The sequence below is a fragment of the Juglans regia genome, chromosome 5 (assembly GCF_001411555.2).
Source record: "Juglans regia cultivar Chandler chromosome 5, Walnut 2.0, whole genome shotgun sequence".
NCBI classification, from domain to species: Eukaryota; Viridiplantae; Streptophyta; class Magnoliopsida; order Fagales; family Juglandaceae; genus Juglans; species Juglans regia.
Window position 1 is genome coordinate 9731177 of NC_049905.1, and position 19124 is coordinate 9750300.

The 19124-nt window shown below is 39.3% G+C and overlaps 1 protein-coding gene across 3 annotated transcripts; it reads right to left on the reverse strand.

The window, feature by feature from the left end:
* Positions 1 to 211: 211 nt before the first annotated feature.
* LOC109022108 lies at positions 212 to 15723 on the reverse strand. Of its 3 annotated transcripts, XM_019004922.2 has the most exons (12): positions 12485 to 12647; positions 11979 to 12056; positions 11608 to 11681; positions 11113 to 11465; positions 10940 to 11030; positions 10541 to 10668; positions 10207 to 10326; positions 9940 to 10097; positions 2472 to 2516; positions 2101 to 2179; positions 1908 to 1981; positions 212 to 636 (listed from the first exon to the last, which is right to left on the reverse strand). In XM_019004922.2, the coding sequence occupies exons 6-12, from the start codon at positions 10607 to 10609 to the stop codon at positions 588 to 590; spliced, it is 594 nt and encodes a 197-aa protein (XP_018860467.1). In that variant the 5' UTR covers positions 10610 to 10668; positions 10940 to 11030; positions 11113 to 11465; positions 11608 to 11681; positions 11979 to 12056; positions 12485 to 12647; the 3' UTR covers positions 212 to 587. The 3 variants fall into 3 exon arrangements, 1 of the variants encoding a protein (XP_018860467.1); XR_004801596.1 differs by lacking the exons at positions 212 to 636; positions 1908 to 1981; positions 2101 to 2179; ... (1 more) ...; positions 9940 to 10097; positions 10207 to 10326 and adding an exon at positions 14787 to 15723 and having other exon boundaries at positions 10605 to 10671; positions 12485 to 13756; XR_004801595.1 differs by lacking the exons at positions 212 to 636; positions 1908 to 1981; positions 2101 to 2179; ... (3 more) ...; positions 10541 to 10668; positions 10940 to 11030 and adding an exon at positions 14787 to 15723 and having other exon boundaries at positions 11058 to 11465; positions 12485 to 13756.
* Between the last annotated feature and the right edge of the window lie 3401 nt (positions 15724 to 19124).

A 19124-nucleotide genomic window follows, 5' to 3' on the forward strand; every position in this document is an offset into this window, starting at 1 on the left:
TACATACCCACTTAGGTATAACATCCGCATGTCTTGCCTCATCCATTCAAGATCCGTGGATCATTGATTCAGGAGCTAATGAGCATCTGACTGGTCTGTCATCTGTCTTATCTAAGTTAGATACTGTGACATCTTCAAAAAGTGTTACTCTCGCTAATGGTTCTCTTGCTAAAGTTACAGGCATTGGATCCACTAAGCTCATTGGCTCTAATACCATGTAGACACATATTGGAAAGATTACACTTACTATCATTGATGTACAAATGTGTATATACACTACATACAATTGACACTTATACCCTCACACACTTATATTAATTACAAACATGTCCTCTAACACAATACAATTTAGATTTTAGCACTAATAATACCAGCCAATACAATTATAGTGCTGGCCAATAGTTTGGAAGAACGAAACTCCCACGTTCCTTTCCCCATTGAAGGTTTGACTTGGTGATTCAGTGTTTTCTGACAGTATTTACACCAATAAAAACTAAGGTTCCTTTCCTCATCTGGCGCATTCCTAAGCAAGAATGATAATGCCTCTGCCATAATAATTTTTTGATAAGTAGTAATATTCAAATAATTTATTCTTGAACATAATCCTTGGGATAAAATCTTAGTTTTACCGTCACCCTGAAAAAATTTGAGAAAAAAATGTAAGTAAATATCTTTGCTCATGCATAGGTAAATATATATGAATGGCGACTCTTGTACCTGGCTAATACAGTAATACAAATGATATTTGAGAAAACATCTACCATCTCATTGTTCTAGAAAAATCTGAACATGTATCAACTAATACCTGATATTAACATTATAGGACTATATCCCTTAGACCTTAAAATAATTTGTTTAGTCTTTTCTACATTTGTTCAAAGCAACTGTTCAATTTACCTTATAGTTCAATTCAAACTTAATTTCCATTTCAAGTACTTATTCTGGTGAGGACTCGTGATGAAAATTTTTTTATCAGTAAACAAGAATTTGACTAATGATACACGGGACATATACAAGAACAACACCTAAGCATGAGTGTCGAGCAATGCAAGAAAATAGTGACCTTTCAAGCCATTGAAATCTATTACAATCAACCAATTGAATAAAGTATTCAAAAAAGAGTTCTAAGCTCATCCATTCACTGCTCACGATCCTCAAAGAAAAATAGCAAATATTTTTTATAGTCGTGCTATATATCTTTTGATACATAGTAAACCAGACCACCTTTCTGAGAAAAAGAAGCCTGGGAAAAAATTAAAAGAGAAAAAGATTTGGAGACCTAAAACTATCTTCTCTTTTTTTTTTTTTTTTTTTCTTGGGGGGGGGGCAGCATAAGATACTCAAACTAGCTCCTTCAGTTTGATTTAAATCTTTTGAGGCAGACTTTTCATTCTCATATAGCATAGCATATAAATGCAGTTTACATAATTATTATAATTATGATTCCATTACCTATAACCTCTCCATTTTGCAAGTGAGAGATTTTTCAGTAATTGCACAAGACGACAATTACAAAAGAAATCGGACTATGTGACAGCATGACCATGGTGGAAGGGGCAGTGCTAGCAATAGCAACAAATATGTGATAAAAGAAATCAGAATGATATTGCTGGATTAGAAATATATCACCTAGACTGACAAAAATCAGAATGATATTGCTGGATTAGAAACACATCACCTAGACAAAATATCAAAAGAGCTACCAATTACCTAGACCCACCCCAAAACTACCAAACACAGAAACATGTTTCATTTTTGTTTCAAAATGGAACGTTTCACTGCAAACCAAAATATATTTGTTTTGCTCTAACATAAATCTCAAATATTGTGGCATGAACAGTTTGCTTTCACAGAATCATTACAACAAAATTAATAAAATTCCTAAAGCAGCATTCAAAAGTACTTACTTGAGCAGATAAACAAGGTCTCCTATCAAATACTTCTGCAAATACATCATAATATATGACCACGATATAAATATCTGCATGTCAACAGCCACACTTGGAAAAGTTTAGATTGAGATTGAGGAAGCTATTTGAAAAAATTGAAACAGACAAAATATTGACAACTAAAGAACACCACAGAAACCATGGATTGGACCTGTTCGATAATCTCTGGCTCCCCATCAGCACCACTTTGTAGGAGAGACGCTAAAGAATCAGCAATCCTCGGCAGAAAGCTGTCAGACCACATACATGAGATACAAGTCATAAATGCAAAAAACTGTAAAGACATGGCATGCACAAGAATATGATAGTCTGACAAGGAAAATTTCAAAGCAATTTAAGAGGGTGTGAGGCTGGTGCATCTCCAACAATAATAGAGGCTAATTTCTCATTAAGTACAATGTTAATAAGTGCAGCAAATAGCAACCAATAGTGCAGGATTCTAAGGATAGAAGCGCCCAAGAATAATTTACTAAGAAAAAGAAAAAAAAGCCTGAGAATTAAATCCAGAAAGAAGGAACTCACGGGATTAAATCCACCAAGAGATCTCTAGATAGAGCAGCAATTAACCTGCATGAGCATAATTTGGAACTCTCAACATATCTCATGTTAAAGAAGAAAAGCATAAATAACTCACAAACGAACAAAAAACAATAAACAATAAATTAAAAATTCCTTCTTAAATCACTAAACTCTCCTATAGTTCATTGTCGCTTGTTAGAGGACATGGTTGTAATTAGTATAGCTCATGAGTATACAATGGTCATTTGTATGTAGTATGTATAGGATGTTGAATGTAAATGAAAATACGAATTCATTCTCTCTCTCGGTCGACTACATGGTATCAGAGCAAAGTGTAGTCAGTTAGTGGTGGTTGTGCGACGGAGCTAGTGGTGCTTGTGGTTGTGCGACGGAGTTAGTGGTGCTTGTGCGACGGCGCAGTGGTATCACCGTCGTTGTCTGTGGTGGTTATTGCCGGCGACGTCGTTGTCGTTGGTGGCTGGTATCTGTTTCAAGTTTTTCCGGTAACCTCAGGTGCCGTCTCCGGTACTGGACACCAGAATCAAGATCGCCGGCGTTTTCTGTGCACACCGGTGTGTCTCCCGTCGTCATCGGCTGCCGGAATCCCTGTTTATCGCCGGCGACGTCGACGTCTCGGAGTGGTTGGTGGCAGGTCTCTACTATCCTGTCCTCGACTACGTATGCCCCTAATCCGGAGTAAGGTCTTATTTCTATCCAGTATAACGTATGTTTGGTAACATGTATACGGTAAACTTATTCCTGTTTAGGATAAGTTATCCTCATTCGGGATAAGCTATTCCAGTTTAGGGTTAGTTTTTAAGCCGGTTCCGGAGATACCCGAAACGCACCCGATACAGGCCGAAACAACCCGGTATATACCCGAAACAGAGCGGTTCAGACCCGATACAGGCCGGTTCAGACCCGAAACAGGCCGATTTTGAACCGATACTTGCTTGTTTCGGCCGGTACAGGCTTGTTTTGACCAATACAGATCCGAAATTTGGGTTTTTAATCCCAATTTTTCATCCATATTTCATATGTTGTGTATTCTTGACTCCAAGTTGAATTGTTGTGATACTTTTCTCCATGACAACTAAATTTGAGTCAATGTCTCTTACACCAAACATTAGTATGCCTATGACTTCGGTGAAGTTAAATGGAAAAAACTATATGTTGTGGTCAAAATCTGTTGAAGTGTTTTTGAAAGGCAAGGGTCTTTGTCGTACTCACTTGATTGATCCAATGCCTAACTCAGCTAGTTCTACATTTGCTCAATGGGAGCAAGAAGATGCTCAAATACTGTCCCTAATGTTGACCAGTATTGAGCCTAATATTTGTACCAGCTTAATACATTTTGACACTGCTCAAGAGGTGTGGAAGCATCTCAAACAGATGTATTCAGGTGCTGGGAACATAACCCGTATTTATGAGTTGTGTCAGCAATTCTTTGGGTTGGAACATGGTGCTTTGGGCCTAGAAGAATATTATTCTCAAGTGATAAGCATATGTGAAGAACTCAGAATGTATCAACCTATCACTTCTGATGTTTCAAGTATGCTAAAACAACGGGAAGATTTTAATGTTGTTCGGTTCCTTGTTGGATTAAAACCTGAGTATGAGTCAGTGCGTTCTCAAATTCTGGCAAGTCCACAACTTCCTCCATTTCCTGATGTGTTCTCCCGACTTCAGCGAGCCACATTATCTGGACAAGGATCTCAGTTTTCTTCAGATCAGAGTAATGAGAGATCCGCTTTAGCTGCCTCCTATGTTGCTCCCGGTGGGCGTGGAGGCCGGAGTGATAGAGGTGCACGTGGGGGGCGTGATACCAGAGGTAATCGCACTCGAGGTCGTGAATCTCGTAAGTGCACTCATTGTGGTCGCACTAACCACTCGGTGGACTATTGTTGGGATCTCCATGGTAGACCATCTGGATCCGTTAATCAAGCTATTTGCCAAAATGCTACATCACCGTCAACGAGTTCCGACCCGACTCCAGAGATGATTAGCATATCGAAGGATGAGTATGATCAGTTTTTGGCTCTCACACGAGCGACTTCATCTTCCATAGCTACTCATGCCCATTCAGGTACAGCGTCTGCCTGTCTTGTCTCATCTACTCAAGATCCATGGATCATCGATTCAGGAGCTAATGAACATTAACCGGTTTGTCTTATTCCTTATCTAAGTTAGATACTTTGACATCTCCAAAGAGTGTTACTCTTGCTAATGGTTCTCTTGCTAAAATTACAGGCATTGGATCCACTAAGCTCACCGATTCTATATCCTTGTCATCTGTTCTATATGCTCCTAGTTTTCCCTTTAGTTTGTTGTCCATTAGTCAAATTACTCGAACTCTTCAATGTTCTGTGACATTTTATCCCTCTGTATGTATCTTTCAGGATCTCAAGACGGGGAAGAAGATTGGTACGGGGCATGAAGCTGGTGGTCTGTATTACCTTGATGTCAAACAGTCACCCACTCGAGCCCTCACATCCTCATCATCTGCTTTTGAATGGCATTGTCGCCTTGGACACCCATCTCTTACTCTTTTGAAACGTCAAGTTAGGAATCTTGAAAATGCATCTTCCTTTCCTTGTGAAGCATGTCAGCTTAGCAAACACCATCGTGTGTCTTTTGTACCTCGAGTTGATAATCGAGCATCTAGTTCTTTTGAATTGGTTCACTCTGATATATGGGGACCAATCAACATTGTATCAAACAAGTTTCAGTATTTTGTTACATTTGTTGATGACTATTCTCGTATGACATGGTTGTTTTTAATGAAGGCACGATCTGAACTTCTTTCCATATTCAAAGTCTTTCGGAAAGAAATTAAAACTCAATTTAGACAAAAAGTTCAAGTTTTGCGTTCTGACAATGCTAAAGAATACAAATCTAGTGCCTTTGATACTTACTTAAGTAATAAAGGAATTGTTCATCAAACTTCATGCGCTTATACACCCCAACAGAATGGGGTGGCTGAACGCAAAAATCGGCATTTGTTAGATGTAACCAGAGCACTTTTATTGCACATGCATGTTCCTAAACGTTTTTGGAGTGATGGTGTTCTTACTGCGTGTCACCTTATTAACCGTATGCCTTCGTCAGTCCTCGATGGTTCCTCCCCATTCTCCATCTTGTTCCCTTTGTCTCCACCTTTTTCTCTCCCTCCCAAAATCTTTGGGTGTGTTTGCTATGTTCATAACCTTGACCCAGGCTTTGATAAGCTTGATCCACGTGCTACCAAGTGTTTCTTTGTTGGTTATTCTCGGACTCAAAAAGGATATCGCTGCTATAGTCCTACTCTTAGACGTTACTTTACTAGTGCTGATGTCACCTTTTTTGAGTCCATACCCTATTTCTCGACAACATCTTCAGTTGTTGAGTGTGATCCTCTACCATTACCTACTCTTACCCTTTCTCCTGCACACTCACCCACTTTTACCCAATCCTCCTCTATTCCTTCCCTTGTTCCTTTACAGGTGTACTCGCGTCGTGTGCGGCCCCCGGCTCCCATGCCTCCACCAATCTTGTCTCTATCTTCAGATCCTGAGTTACCTACTACTTCAGACTCTCCACCTATTGCTCTCCGAAAAGGTACTCGTTCTTGTGTTACTCAACATCCGATTGCCAAATATGTCTCTTGTCATGCCTTATCTCCATCTTTTTCATGCTTTACTTCTCAACTTTCAAAACTTTCTGTTCCTAAGACAGTTCATGATGCTTTATCTGATTCGGAATGGAGGACAGCTATGAAAAATGAAATGAATGCTCTTCACCATAATGGGACATGGGATCTTGTTCCTCTACCACCTGGTAAACACCTTGTTGGTTGTAGATGGGTATATACAATCAAATTTCATTCTGATGGGTCTGTTGAACGTCTGAAAGCCCGCTTGGTTGCTAAGGGTTACACTCAAACTTATGGCATTGATTATGATGAGACTTTTTCCCCAGTTGCCAAAATTTCTTCTATTCGGGTATTGATCTCTCTTGCTGCTAACTTGGATTGGCCCTTATTTCAGTTGGATGTTAAAAATGCATTCCTCCATGGCGACTTAAATGAGGAAGTGTATATGGAGCAACCACCTGGGTTTGTTGCTCAGGGGGAGTATCGAGGTACTGTGTGCAAATTAAAAAAGGCATTATATGGTTTGAAACAATCTCCTCGAGCATGGTTTGGGAGGTTCTCTGATGCTGTATTAGTATTTGGTTTTCATAGATGCCAAACAGACCACTCGGTCTTTCACCTACACAGTGATGCAGGTCATATTTTGTTAGTTGTATATGTTGATGACATTGTAATTACTGGGAGTGACTCAGCTGGAATTGCTAGGCTGAAACAATTTTTACATGATCAGTTTCAGACAAAAGACTTGGGCAAACTTAGGTACTTTCTTGGAATTGAAGTCGGTAGATCTAAAAAAGGTATTAACCTATCTCAAAGAAAATATGTACTTGATCTTCTGGAAGAAACTGGCATGTTAGGTGCACGACCTATTGACACTCCTATGGACCTAAATCGTAAACTCTTGAAAGATGAAGGTGAGTTGTTTGGAGATCTGGGTTGGTATCAAAGACTTGTTGGAAAATTGAATTATCTTACTATCACTAGACCTGATATCTCTTATGCAGTGAGTGTAGTGAGTCAATTTCTACAAGTGCCCAGGGTCTCACATTGGGATGCTGTAATCCATATTCTTCGTTATCTTAAGCGAGCTCCTGGCCTTGGACTATTGTATAGACCAAATGGACACATTAGAATTGAAGCTTTTTCAGATGCTGATTGGGCTGGATCTCCTTCAGATAGAAGATCGACTACTGGATATTGTACCTTTGTAGGAGGTAACTTGGTTACATGGAAGAGTAAGAAGCAAACAGTAGTAGCTCGGTCTAGTGCAGAAGCCGAATACAGAGCAATGGCTCACACTACTAGTGAGCTAACATGGTTGCAACACTTTCTTCAAGAGATTGGGTTTCCAGCTCCTGTCCCTCTTCAGTTATTTTGTGATAACCAAGCTGCAGTGCATATTGCATCTAATCCTGTATTCCATGAGAGGACTAAACACATTGAGATTGATTGTCACTTCATTCGGGATAAGATACTAAGTGGTGACATTTCTACACCCTTTGTGAAGTCTGCTGATCAACTTGCAGATATGTTTACCAAACCATTGTGTTGTAGTCGGTTAAAGTTTATTTGTTCCAAGCTAGGTTTATATGATATATATGCCCCAGCTTGAGGGGGAGTGTTAGAGGACATGGTTGTAATTAGTATAGTTCATGAGTATACAATGGTCATTTGTATGTAGTATGTATAGGATGTTGAATGTAAATGAAAATACGAATTCATTCTCTCTCTCGGTCGACTACATCGCTCTTGAACGATCAAAATACAAATTATACATATTTTTTTTTATAGGTAATAATAGAATTTATTCCAAGTAAATAGGCATAGTCCAAGTACATAGGATGTATACAAGTGAGTACACCTAGATACAAGCTATAGCAAAATAATAGAACTAAGGCAAAATGCTACAAATATATATTTTTTTTTACAAGTAATAAATTTATTCAAAGAAATAGGCATAAGCCCAAGTACACAGGACGTATACAAAGGAAACGCCTACAACTTCCAAAAACGAAAAGAAACTAACACCAGAAAACTAGAACAAATGCAGAAAATTATCCTCCATTACAAAAGCTTTAACCCAAGAACTCAAAGTACTCAAGAACAAATCCCTAAGCTCTCCCAATGAGCGTTCTTTATCTTCGAAGCATCTCCCATTTCTTTCAAGCCAAATGCACCACATAAGACAAGGAGGAATCATCTTCCAAACTCTTGCCACCTTCTTACAGCCCTTCAAACCCTTCCACCCTACCAACAGATCCACCACATTTCTAAGCATTACCCAATGTAATCCTGTCCAACTCAAAACCTCATTCCACAAGAATCTTGTCACTTTGCAGTGAAGAGAAAAGTGATTTACTAATTCTCTGTCCGTTTTACACATAACACACCAATCAGCAATAAACAGACCTCTCCTTCTAAGATTATCAGTAGTCAATACTTTACCCAAAGATGCCGCCCAACAGAAAAAAGCAACCTTAGAGGGAACATTCACTTTCCAAATACTTTTCCAAGGAAAAACACAACTACTAAGGCTTGACAAAATTCTGTAATAAGTTGAGACTGAAAACTAAGCATTTCCAGCAGGAATCCACACCATGCTATCCTCTCTTTCAAGCACCAACTTTGAACTGTAAAGTTTAACCAGCAGAGCCTAAACTTCATCCACTTCTCAGTCATTAACGTCCCTTGTAAAAATGATATTCCATTCAACCTTGTTGTTACTACTGCAGTAAGAATCATAAATAGTTGCATTATGATCCCTAGCAATTCTGAAAAGGGTAGGAAATTCCAGCTTGAGAGCAGCATCCCCACACCACAGATCATGCCAAAAGAGAATCCTCTTTCCATCTCCCACCTTCAATCTGATATTATTGGAGAAGGAATTACATCCTTTTCTAATAAATTTCCACAAACTAACCCCATAAGCTCCACTGGCTGCATTGGTACACCAACCGCCCCACAAACTTCCATATTTCACTTCTATTACATTTTTCCAAAGGGCTTTACTCTCCAATTGATATCTCCAAAGCCATTTCCCAAGTAAAGCTCTATTAAAAACCCTTAAATCTTTAATCCCCAAACCACCGCATATTCCAACTAACCTTCTTCCAACTGACCAAATATTCTCATCCCTTACAAGGTTCTTCACCCAAATTATACATATTCTACAGATATTCAATGATCACGATGTCAATTTATTATTATATCAGTTACAGCTAGCAAAGATTTGTACCAGGCTTAGTAGCCAGAAACAAAAAGTTAGTCAATATTCAGATACCTACATAAACTGATGGCATTGATCGCTAAAACCTCATCGAAGAAAGTATCATATCACTCATTCCTGACCCTCTTCTAATTACTTTCCCTGACATGATGCTATTGGTATGAGGACAACCCAAGTTAATAACCAAGATACTCTACCTACTGAGCCAGATTCAACTTATTACTGATTGATTTCCATTAAAATGTGCCCACATAAAAAAAGTAAAAACAAAACAGGACCATAGAGAAACACAAGCGACAGTATACTATATGGGCATAAGAATTGTTTTACTGGAGGCTTACGAATTGTTTTCTGGGCGTAAGCCTCCATGACTTCCTTCAATCGGTTTCAAACTCTAACTAGGTATTTCTCTTGTACCCGACCTGTGACTCAGGTCATGCCTAATGTTACTATCAATAAAACTTTCAATTACTAATAAAAACAAAATACTTTTTTCTGAAACCGAAGCATTAGAAGAAAACAACACAAGCTTCAATAGATGTTTATCATACCCTATAGCGCACATAAATATCCAACGATCAGTAAAGAAGGGATTATGAATTAGGCTTACATACCTAAGAATAGGCTCCAGAGAGAGCCTTGCTTTCATATGTAAACTAGAGAGAAGTTTCGACACTATTAATTCCTTGTGCAATAGAACCAAAGGTAATGTTTGTACCAAGGGCATTATTTCCACATAAAATGAAATAAAATCCTCAGCAGTATTCAATTCCTGTACGTGATAATACAATCAAAAACGAAAACTTGGTATTAGTGGGGGAGGAGGAGGAGGAGGAGGAGGAGGGGAGAGAGAGAAGAGGGAAGAAAGAGGCAAGGCATACCCTCCATTCTATGAGGCAGTCCCGAAAAAAGGAGCCCTCTGCTGGCTCGGGTTTCACTTCGTCAAGACTTCTGTAAACATCGATTTCTATCTCTCCTACCCTCTGAGAGAACGTCTTGAACTGCACCCCACGCACGTGCACACACACGAAAACCAATTTAGTTAAACTTTATACCATATATATATATATATATTAAAAAAAAAAAAAAAAGAAGAAGAAGTCGTTCAATGAGTATTTCAAATGAAAAACGATATTTTGCTTTCCATAGAATAATTCCATTTTTTGTTTATGGGGTTTAGGGTATCACAGTTTTGTTAAGGGTTTAAGGACTTACGACAAAACGGCGGCGCGCAGGGGATTTGTTGAGGGACTTCACAGCCTGAGCATGCGACGTCGTCGCCATTACTTAGCGTTTCAGTTTCACAGACGCCTTGATTGACAGAGAGGAACCTGCGGCACAAGCTGCTGGGAGAGGGAGAGGGAGAGATAAATAAGTTTGGAAAAATCTAGTTGTAAGCGATTCTGCGCACCCATTCAATATGATTGATCAGAAAGTAGACTTTATTGAAAACAGTGCTAATTTAAATTTAGAATATGAAGACAAGAATATTAGTACGCAGATTAGTACGCAAACTTGTTTGTATATAACAAAACTCAATAAGTTTTGTGGTCTGTTAGACCGAGAACCACGACGTAAAGGAGGAAGAGGAGGAAGAATCTGGCGTGGGCTTACCGAAATGGCGCGAGGTGGTAGTGGGTGCCTGGTTGGCGGGTTCTGGGTAGCTTGGGTGGTGCTCCGACATTCCTTGGGGGTCGAAGATGTGCTGAACGAAATCACACCGTGTCTGTTTGATTATTCACGGTAGAGGGAGGGGGAAAAATGACGGAGGAGAGAAGAGGACTTACCAACTGTGTCCTCGAGTGATTTGGGCGAGAAGAGAGTCTTGGTTTGTGTCACCGTTCTGATCTAGGGTTCCATGGGGAAAGGGGCTGAAAATCAAGTGTTTGGGGAAGGATCTCGAGTCAACACGATCAGTTGTACTTGGATCTGTCCAATTCAATTAGTTCGAGTAGAATAACGCACTAAGCATGTTTTTAGATTGACCAGAACATGGTCTCCCTAAGCATCTAAAGCTTGATTGAGGCTCCTACTTGCCTTTATTCCAATAGATCAGGGCAGTTGGGATTTGTTTTGCACTTGAGATATTTTTCTTCCATCGGGAAGCATTCTTCTCTCTTCCCTCAATCTGAAAAAAAGACTGCCGCAACATCTCAGTTAGAAGTAAACCCAAGTTTTAGTATACATGGAAATAAAATGCCAAAAAATATTCTAGCGAAACTTAATATGCTCTTTTTTGATAGATTTACCAACTTTTTTTCCATAAATTGCATATTACTGACCTTGTCAGACCCGTTATAGGAATGCTGAAGCTAAATGTTGCTTTGGTGCCTGACAAGATATCACCCAGTGACTCCTATATACACATGTGAACAGATAAATTATGAATACATAAAGCTGTTGAGATTGAGCAACCAACATTGGTAATAAAGGAAAAATCTTGAGCACACCCATCTCCACAAAGACACCTAAAGTTTCAATATATCCAGAGAGATGGTGGACTCATTTGCAGTGGAAGCATGACAAAATATGCATTCAATATCTAATGGTTGAGGAAAAGAACAGACCCAATTGACTGAAATCAGAAAAACAAAACCTTGATAAAGCTAAAGAATCAGTGCGGCGTTGGGGCTTAAAGAATAGTAGAACTTACCATGTTAATTCACAGAGGAGAGAAGACTCAGATAGAAGAGAAGTTAGCATCAATAGACAGCACGAGAACTCAAAGGATCTGCAAAAGGGATGTAAACAGAGTGTAAAATCCCAGTCAGCATTAGAACTAAACTCTAAACTCCCCAACTATAACGGGAAGCATGACAGCCTTTGAACACTCATTTGGAGGCTTCAGGCATACGTATGGATAACAAAAAGCTTTAAGGCCCATATTTCAAATACTTCGGGCATACATATGGATAACAAAAAGCTTTAAGGCTCATATTTCAAATACTCATGTGAAGCCATTCGGCCCTTGAACACTCTTTTTACTCATTTGGAGCATGACATCAGGAACAATCATGCATAAACTTAACGGCTCAGATTTTATACATGCATAAAAACTGAGACTTTTTAGTACTTCAAAACCACTTTCACTCATTTGGAGTATGATATCAAGATGAAATCATACAAACAAACTTCGAAATAAAAAGTCCTAGTAAGTACCTGAATGTTGACGACAAGACTGTGAACTGAGAATGCATCAATGGACCAAAAGTCTGAGCTTGAGCATCCTCCCCTACTCCTTTATGGCCTCAACATATGAAGCATCTGTTCTGCATGGTAAAGGTTTCAGTATCTCCCTATCTCCCAAAGGGCAATAAAATGAGATAGTTCTCCACTTTCAACTATGCTTCAAAAGTGCAATTTCCTTCTTTGTAGCTTGTAAAAGACTGTATCCGGGATCTTTCTTTAAACCTCTATCTTTTACCAAATTCCACATCTTGGAAGCATTGTCCCATTGGCCGCACGCAGCATATAAGCTAGCTAAAACAACATAGTTAACTGAATTCTTGGGATCCATTTTGAAAAGATTAATGGCTGCTATTTCCCCAATTGATAAATTATAATAGGTGCTAGATGCCCCAAGAATGGCACCCCAAATCGAAGCAGTAGGTTTGATTTTCATCTCACATATCAAATTATAGGCTTCTTCTAACTGGCCTCCACGTGCAAAGAGATCTATTATACAAGAGAGATGCTCTGGTTTAGGCAAAATGTTGTACTCTTTTACCATACTATTAAAGCATTCTGATCCTTCACCAGTCAATCCACTATGGCTACAAGCAAAGAGAAGAGTCAAGAATGTAACATCATTCGGCCTTAACCCTTCGTGTTCCATCATCTTATAAAGTGCAAATGCTTTATGTCCAAAGCCATGTTTCCCATATCCGGCAATAAGTGATGTCCATGAAATCACATTTTTCTCCTCCATCTCATCAAAAGCATGCTTCGCATCTTCAATTCCTCCACATTTTGCATACATATCAACAAGGGCATTGCCCATGGCCACATCATAACAGGATTGAACTTTTGAAACAACAGCATGGACTTGTCTTCCAAAGCTTAGTGATGATATATTTGCACATATATTAAGCATGGAGCAAAATATAACTTCATCCATTTCAATGTGCATTTGAATTACTTCCTTGAAGAGTCTCAGGGCATCTCCGCTATGGTTAGCTTCGTGTGCAAATCCAACTATCAGTGAAGTACAAGATATAATATCTTTAGTTGGCAAACTCTTGTATAAGTGATAAGCACTTCCTACTCTTCCACATTTTGCATAAGCACCAATCAATGATCCAATCAGAGCATTTTGTGATCCAAAACCCAAATGGATAATTAACCCATGTGTCTGGTTGATCTTCATGAGACTACTGTGAGTAGCACAGGCTCTCAAGACGCTTCCCAAGGTGAAGCCATCAGGAATCAGTCCTATTAAGATTTAATATAGAAACATCAAATAAAGGTATCAAAACCTACAACAGAAGATTACAAAAAAGCATACAGAAAAGAAAATTCTTCCTAGTAACTTTAAAAGAAAGAGGAAAACTGTTGATCAGGATATTGGTTAAATAATATTTTAGAGTCCATTCAAATATTATTAAGAGAGTATGTAGTGATTAAACTATAGATGAAGTGCTCTAGACTTGTCTGAATTCCATGCATCTCGATGGCATCATTCAGCAGAGAGGGCTTTTGTTTTTTTTAAATAGGTAATAAAGATACTAAGCAATTGATAGACTATTTCACTCAAGGATATTTATGTAGGAACACAATATGGAGCAGAATTAGATTACGAAGAGAATATGCCAGAAGATAGAGTAGCAATTCTTAAAACAATAATGCAGAAAAAGACAACACTCAACAATTTTACAGGATCGTTCCTCAAAGTGCTGAACCCCCCCCCCCCCCCCAAAAAAAAAAAAAAAATTATGGGCTAAAGAATGGAAAAAGAAAAAGAAAACAAGTGAATGCCCTCTCTCTACTCAAGTTGTATAGATGCTAATAAAAGAAACAAAATTTTACCACTAACATGAATGCAAGCAAGTGTTGGGATTTTCAGAGATGATCGAGAGAGAGAGAGAGAGAAACCAAGGGTATATTGACAATCAACTCAAGTCTATTCAATTAATTTTCTTGTTCTTTTTAATATTTTGATTTACACTCAACAATGTATTTCTTAGAAATTGTATGGTTCATTTGAATTTAATCAAGATATCTCTCCAAAAAATTCATTTCAACTAGTCTCCATCAGACTAGCTTTTCCAAACAAACTATCTACGTTATAATGTTCTTGATTAGATCCAACGCAACAAAAAATAAAGACAATCACTAGAGTGTTATGATATATGTCTGCTTCAGAAAATAAGAATAAATGCATGTAGTCTCAACATCACAAAGATAGAGAAGAATACAATTAGAAGAAAAATGAAATCTAGAAGTTTAATGGAAAATGCTACACCTTCTCTCATCATTGAACGAAACATTTGAAATGACTCATCGGCAAATCCCTGTACAGCATATCCACCAATCATTGCATTCCAAGAAACTACATCCCTCTCCGCCATCATTTCGAAGCACTTGCAAGCGTCTTCCATTTCCCCACATTTCGAGTGCAAGTCAACCAATGCACTCTGCACAAACAAATTGTCCACAAACCTACTCTTGTGTATGCAGCCATGTACTTGCATCCCCACCTCCAAACACCTCATACTAGTACACGCCTTCAACACACTCGCATAGGTGAACTGGTTGGCCTTGACACCCACCCCACGCATTGCCGAAAACATCATCAAAGCATTTTCATAATACCCATTTTGTGTAAACCCAGAAATCATAGCAGTCCAGGACACTAAATTTCTGTCACGCATTTTATCGAACAAGTTACGAGCTGTGTCCATGTGGCCAAATTTCGAATAGAATATTATCAGTTTTGTATTTAAGTGTACATTTGAATCAAACCCACTTGTTATTAGTTGGTTATGAATCAAACGACCGCATCTTTCAGCCTTTGCGTCCATGCAAACCTGCAACATCTTCATGTACATAGAATAGTCTAAACGAGAAAACGGGATTGACAAAATGGGTTTTAGAGTTTCATGCAATTTTGCCATCGCACTACAGTGATTGGACTGTAATTTTATTGCTACCAAACGGAGCAAACCAGAAAAGGAAACAACAGAGAAGCGTCAGGTGGAACCTACATAGCCTATGCTACAGTCACCAAACGGTGCCCAGAGAAGCACCTAAATAGGGAATAGCAATGGTAAGATACTGCCAGAAGGGAAGACTCGTAGCAAGCTGGAGGGGAGTGCAGTTCAGAGTCTACATGTGGGAGCTGTAGTCGAGAGGTACTCAAGACCCAAACGGTGTCGTCGTTGTTAGTGTTAAACGGTGTCGTTTCGTTATATAATTTGCTAGGGCGTTGGTGCCAAACTGAAGGAAAGTTGGTTTTTTCCTTTCGTCAGTCGTGAGTCGTCAGTCACGCTGTCAGCATTCCCTACAGGCAGCAGAAAGGAGAAAATAGGTATGATTTTGCTTGGAACAAATTTGGGACTCTGGAGGCGGATTACCTCGAATAATCCAATTAATTTATGAATATGATTGTTCATCTTCTATCAATTGCACTTTCCCCATTATCTTCATTGATTGATAGTTTCGTTTCTCACTGTCGGTATTGAGATTCATTTCATTTTGGCATCAGAGCAGTTCGATTCTAATGGCGGATGAAACTCAGTTCAAGCAATAGCGAGACGCAGTGTAGAAGTAGGTGGAAACTCATGAAGAAAACATTCTTGAAATCAAGGAATGACTTGACCAATTAGCTGACAAGATGAGAACCATTGTAGAGAATCAGAATGCAGTGGCTAACAGGGAGAGGCAATGGGAGCACGAACAGGAGGGCCAAGATCAAAGGAGGGGTCTCAACAGAGGTTTGAGGTTGGATTTCGCTCACTTTGATGGGGAGAATCCTGCAGGATGGTTATCCAAGGCCATTCACTTCAAGTTTCACCGGACCCCATCGGCACAAAGGTTGTTGATCTTATTGAAGCCCTAGTGTGGTATCAAGACGCAGCAAAGAGTGGAATATTCAATAGCTGGGAGACGTTTCCCGAGCTATGTTGATAAGATTTGAACCTACTGCATACGATGATTCGATGGAGACCCTCACCAAACTTAAACAAACCACTTACGTTTCAGCTTACAAGTCTCAGTTTGAGTATCTTTCCAATCAATTCAAAGGTTTGTCTGATACACATAAGTTGAGTTGCTTCCTTAGCGGATTAAAAATGAGATAAGATTGCATATTAGAACACTAAATCATATAAACTTGAATGCTACGTTTGGGTTAGCAAAGATACAAGAAGAATACCTATTGAGTGCTAGAAAATCCATCAAAAACTTAGAAGATAAGAACAGTATGTTAATAGTAAAAAATAAATGGAACCGAGAAGGATCCAATAAGGGAATAAGGCCAACATCATCTCCTAGAAGCATATCATCGGTGCAGATGGATGAAAAGAGAATGAATAGATTGTTACCACTGTGATGAGAAGAAGAACCCAATGCACAAATGCAAAAATCCCAAGATTTATATGTTGCAAGATATGGAGGAATTAGCATGTGATTCAGGAGATGAGGAAGGGAGAGGCCTGAAGGAGGGGGAAAACAATCCTGATCTACAAAAAGAGGAGTCTGGTCCTGAGATATCAATTCATGCCATGACTGGAACACCAAATTCTAACACAATGAGGCTATTGGGACAAATAAAAGAGGAGACATGGTGATCCTGATGGGTGTGATGCATCTCTTGTACAGAAGTTCAGGGTGCCAAATAACTTGACAGCTCAACTCTCAGTCCATGTGGCTAATGGTGATATGATCAAGAGTGCGAGGTTGTGCAGGGATGTAAGCCTCACGGTTCAAGGTAATTGAGGAAGAATGCCTTTAAGTGGAGTGAAGAGGCCTCTAAGGCATTCGAAATACTTAAACATATTGTGACCGACCCTCTTATTCTTAAGCTTCCAGAATTTACTCTTCCCTTTAATATAAAATGTGATACTAATGGCACGGGGATAGGTGCAATTCTAATGCGACAAGGAAAACCAATTGCCTATATGAGTAAAGCCTTGTAAGGAAGGGTCCTTGGGCTATCAACTTACAAGAAGGAGTTGTTTAATTGCCTTGGTGACCTTATTTGTTTGGACAACCATTCATTGTAAAAACATATCAACAAGCCCTTAAATTTTTTCTTGCACAAAATGTGGGAATTGAGGCTCAACAAATGTGGATCACCAAATTATTGGGTTACAATTTCACTATTGAATACAAGATAGGAAGGGAGAATAAGGTTTATGATGCTTTGTCTAGGAATCATGGAGAAGGAGGCAGTGCTAGCAATGATTTCTTTTCCCACACTAGCTTGAATTGAAGAATTGAGGTAGAGTTATTCCTCATCTCCTGAGTTGTTTAAAACTCAAAAGTGGCCAAAATGTTTCCAAGGGGTATACCCTTTGGCAAGAAATTATTTTAAAGAAAGAAAGGATTGTAATAGATGTGGGGTATACCTTTGAGTCTTGTATTGCTACCAAGTGATGCCCTTCGGCCTAAAAACTTCTCGGGCTACTTATCAAAGGCTGATTAACCAGATGTTCAAAGAGCAAATCGGCTGCAACATAGAAGTATATGTTGACGACTTGCTTATGAAAAACAAGGAACCCGAGAGGAACATCAACGATTTGCGAAAGGCTTTTGGGATAGGATCAGGAAAATTCCTTGGGTTCATGGTTTGGGAAAGGTTCATCGAAGCTAATCTAGAGAAGATTCAAGTCATGATCAACATGAAATCCCCTCTAACCATTAACAAAGTACAAAGACTCACAGGGAGAATCACAACACTTAATCGATTTGTTTCTCAGTCAACAAACAAGTGCTCGTTGTTCCTCCAAGTTCTACAGAAATTTCATAAGTGGAATGACAAATGTGAAGAGGTATTCCTGGGTTAACAAATATAACCCACCACTTTTAAGTCAAACGGTATCGGGAGAAACCTTGTACCTTTACTTGTCCGTGACGACCGTCGCCGTCCTGGCGGCATTGGTCTGGGAGGAGAACAAAGTGCTGAAGCCTGTTTACTACACCAGTAGGGCCCTAAGGGGATCGGAGCTGAGATACCCACAAATGGAGCTATTGGCGTTAGCACTAGTAGTGGCTGCCCATCGATTAAGGCCTTACTTCCAAGTGCATCTGATAAAGGTCCTAACGGAAGCGCCACTGAAGAAGGTTCTTTAGTGCTCGGACATGTCTAGGTGCCTAGTGAATTAGTCAATCAAACTAAGCGAGTTCGATATCGACTATGTTCTCCAAGCAGTCATCAAAGGGCAAACCTTGGCAGACTTCATTTCTAAGATGATTGAAGATCCTAAAGGTACACCCACCCGGCCAAAGGGCAACCAGTGGCATGTCTACGTCAATAGCTCGTCATGCCAAAAAAGGAGTGCGGGGGTATATGTAGTTTTCGACGAAGGCAAAAAGACCTACCGCTTGATAAGATTTGAGTTCAAGACCACCAAAAATGAAGCAGAAAACAAGGCCTTACTGGCAGGCCTCGCCATAACGAGGGCTCCGGACATGACGAACGTAAAAGTAAAGACGGACTCTGAGATAGTGGTGAGCCAGGTCAAGGGTAAGTACCTGGCAAAGAGCGAAAGACTCTGGCTCTATCTACAATGGGTATGGAAAGAGTGCGGCTGCTTCCAGAATCTCACCATCGAACGAATTCCTTGAAAGGACAACTAGA

Coding starts and splice junctions, on each gene's coding strand:
- LOC109022108 (XM_019004922.2), bottom strand. CDS start 10,609: ATGGCGACGACGTCGCATGCTCAGGCTGTGAAGTCCCTCAACAAATCC. Junction 10,098..10,206: donor ACTGCCTCATAGAATGGAGG/GTATGCCTTGCC, acceptor TATCACGTACAG/GAATTGAATACTGCTGAGGA. Junction 2,180..2,471: donor CTCTTGGTGGATTTAATCCC/GTGAGTTCCTTC, acceptor GTGGTCTGACAG/CTTTCTGCCGAGGATTGCTG.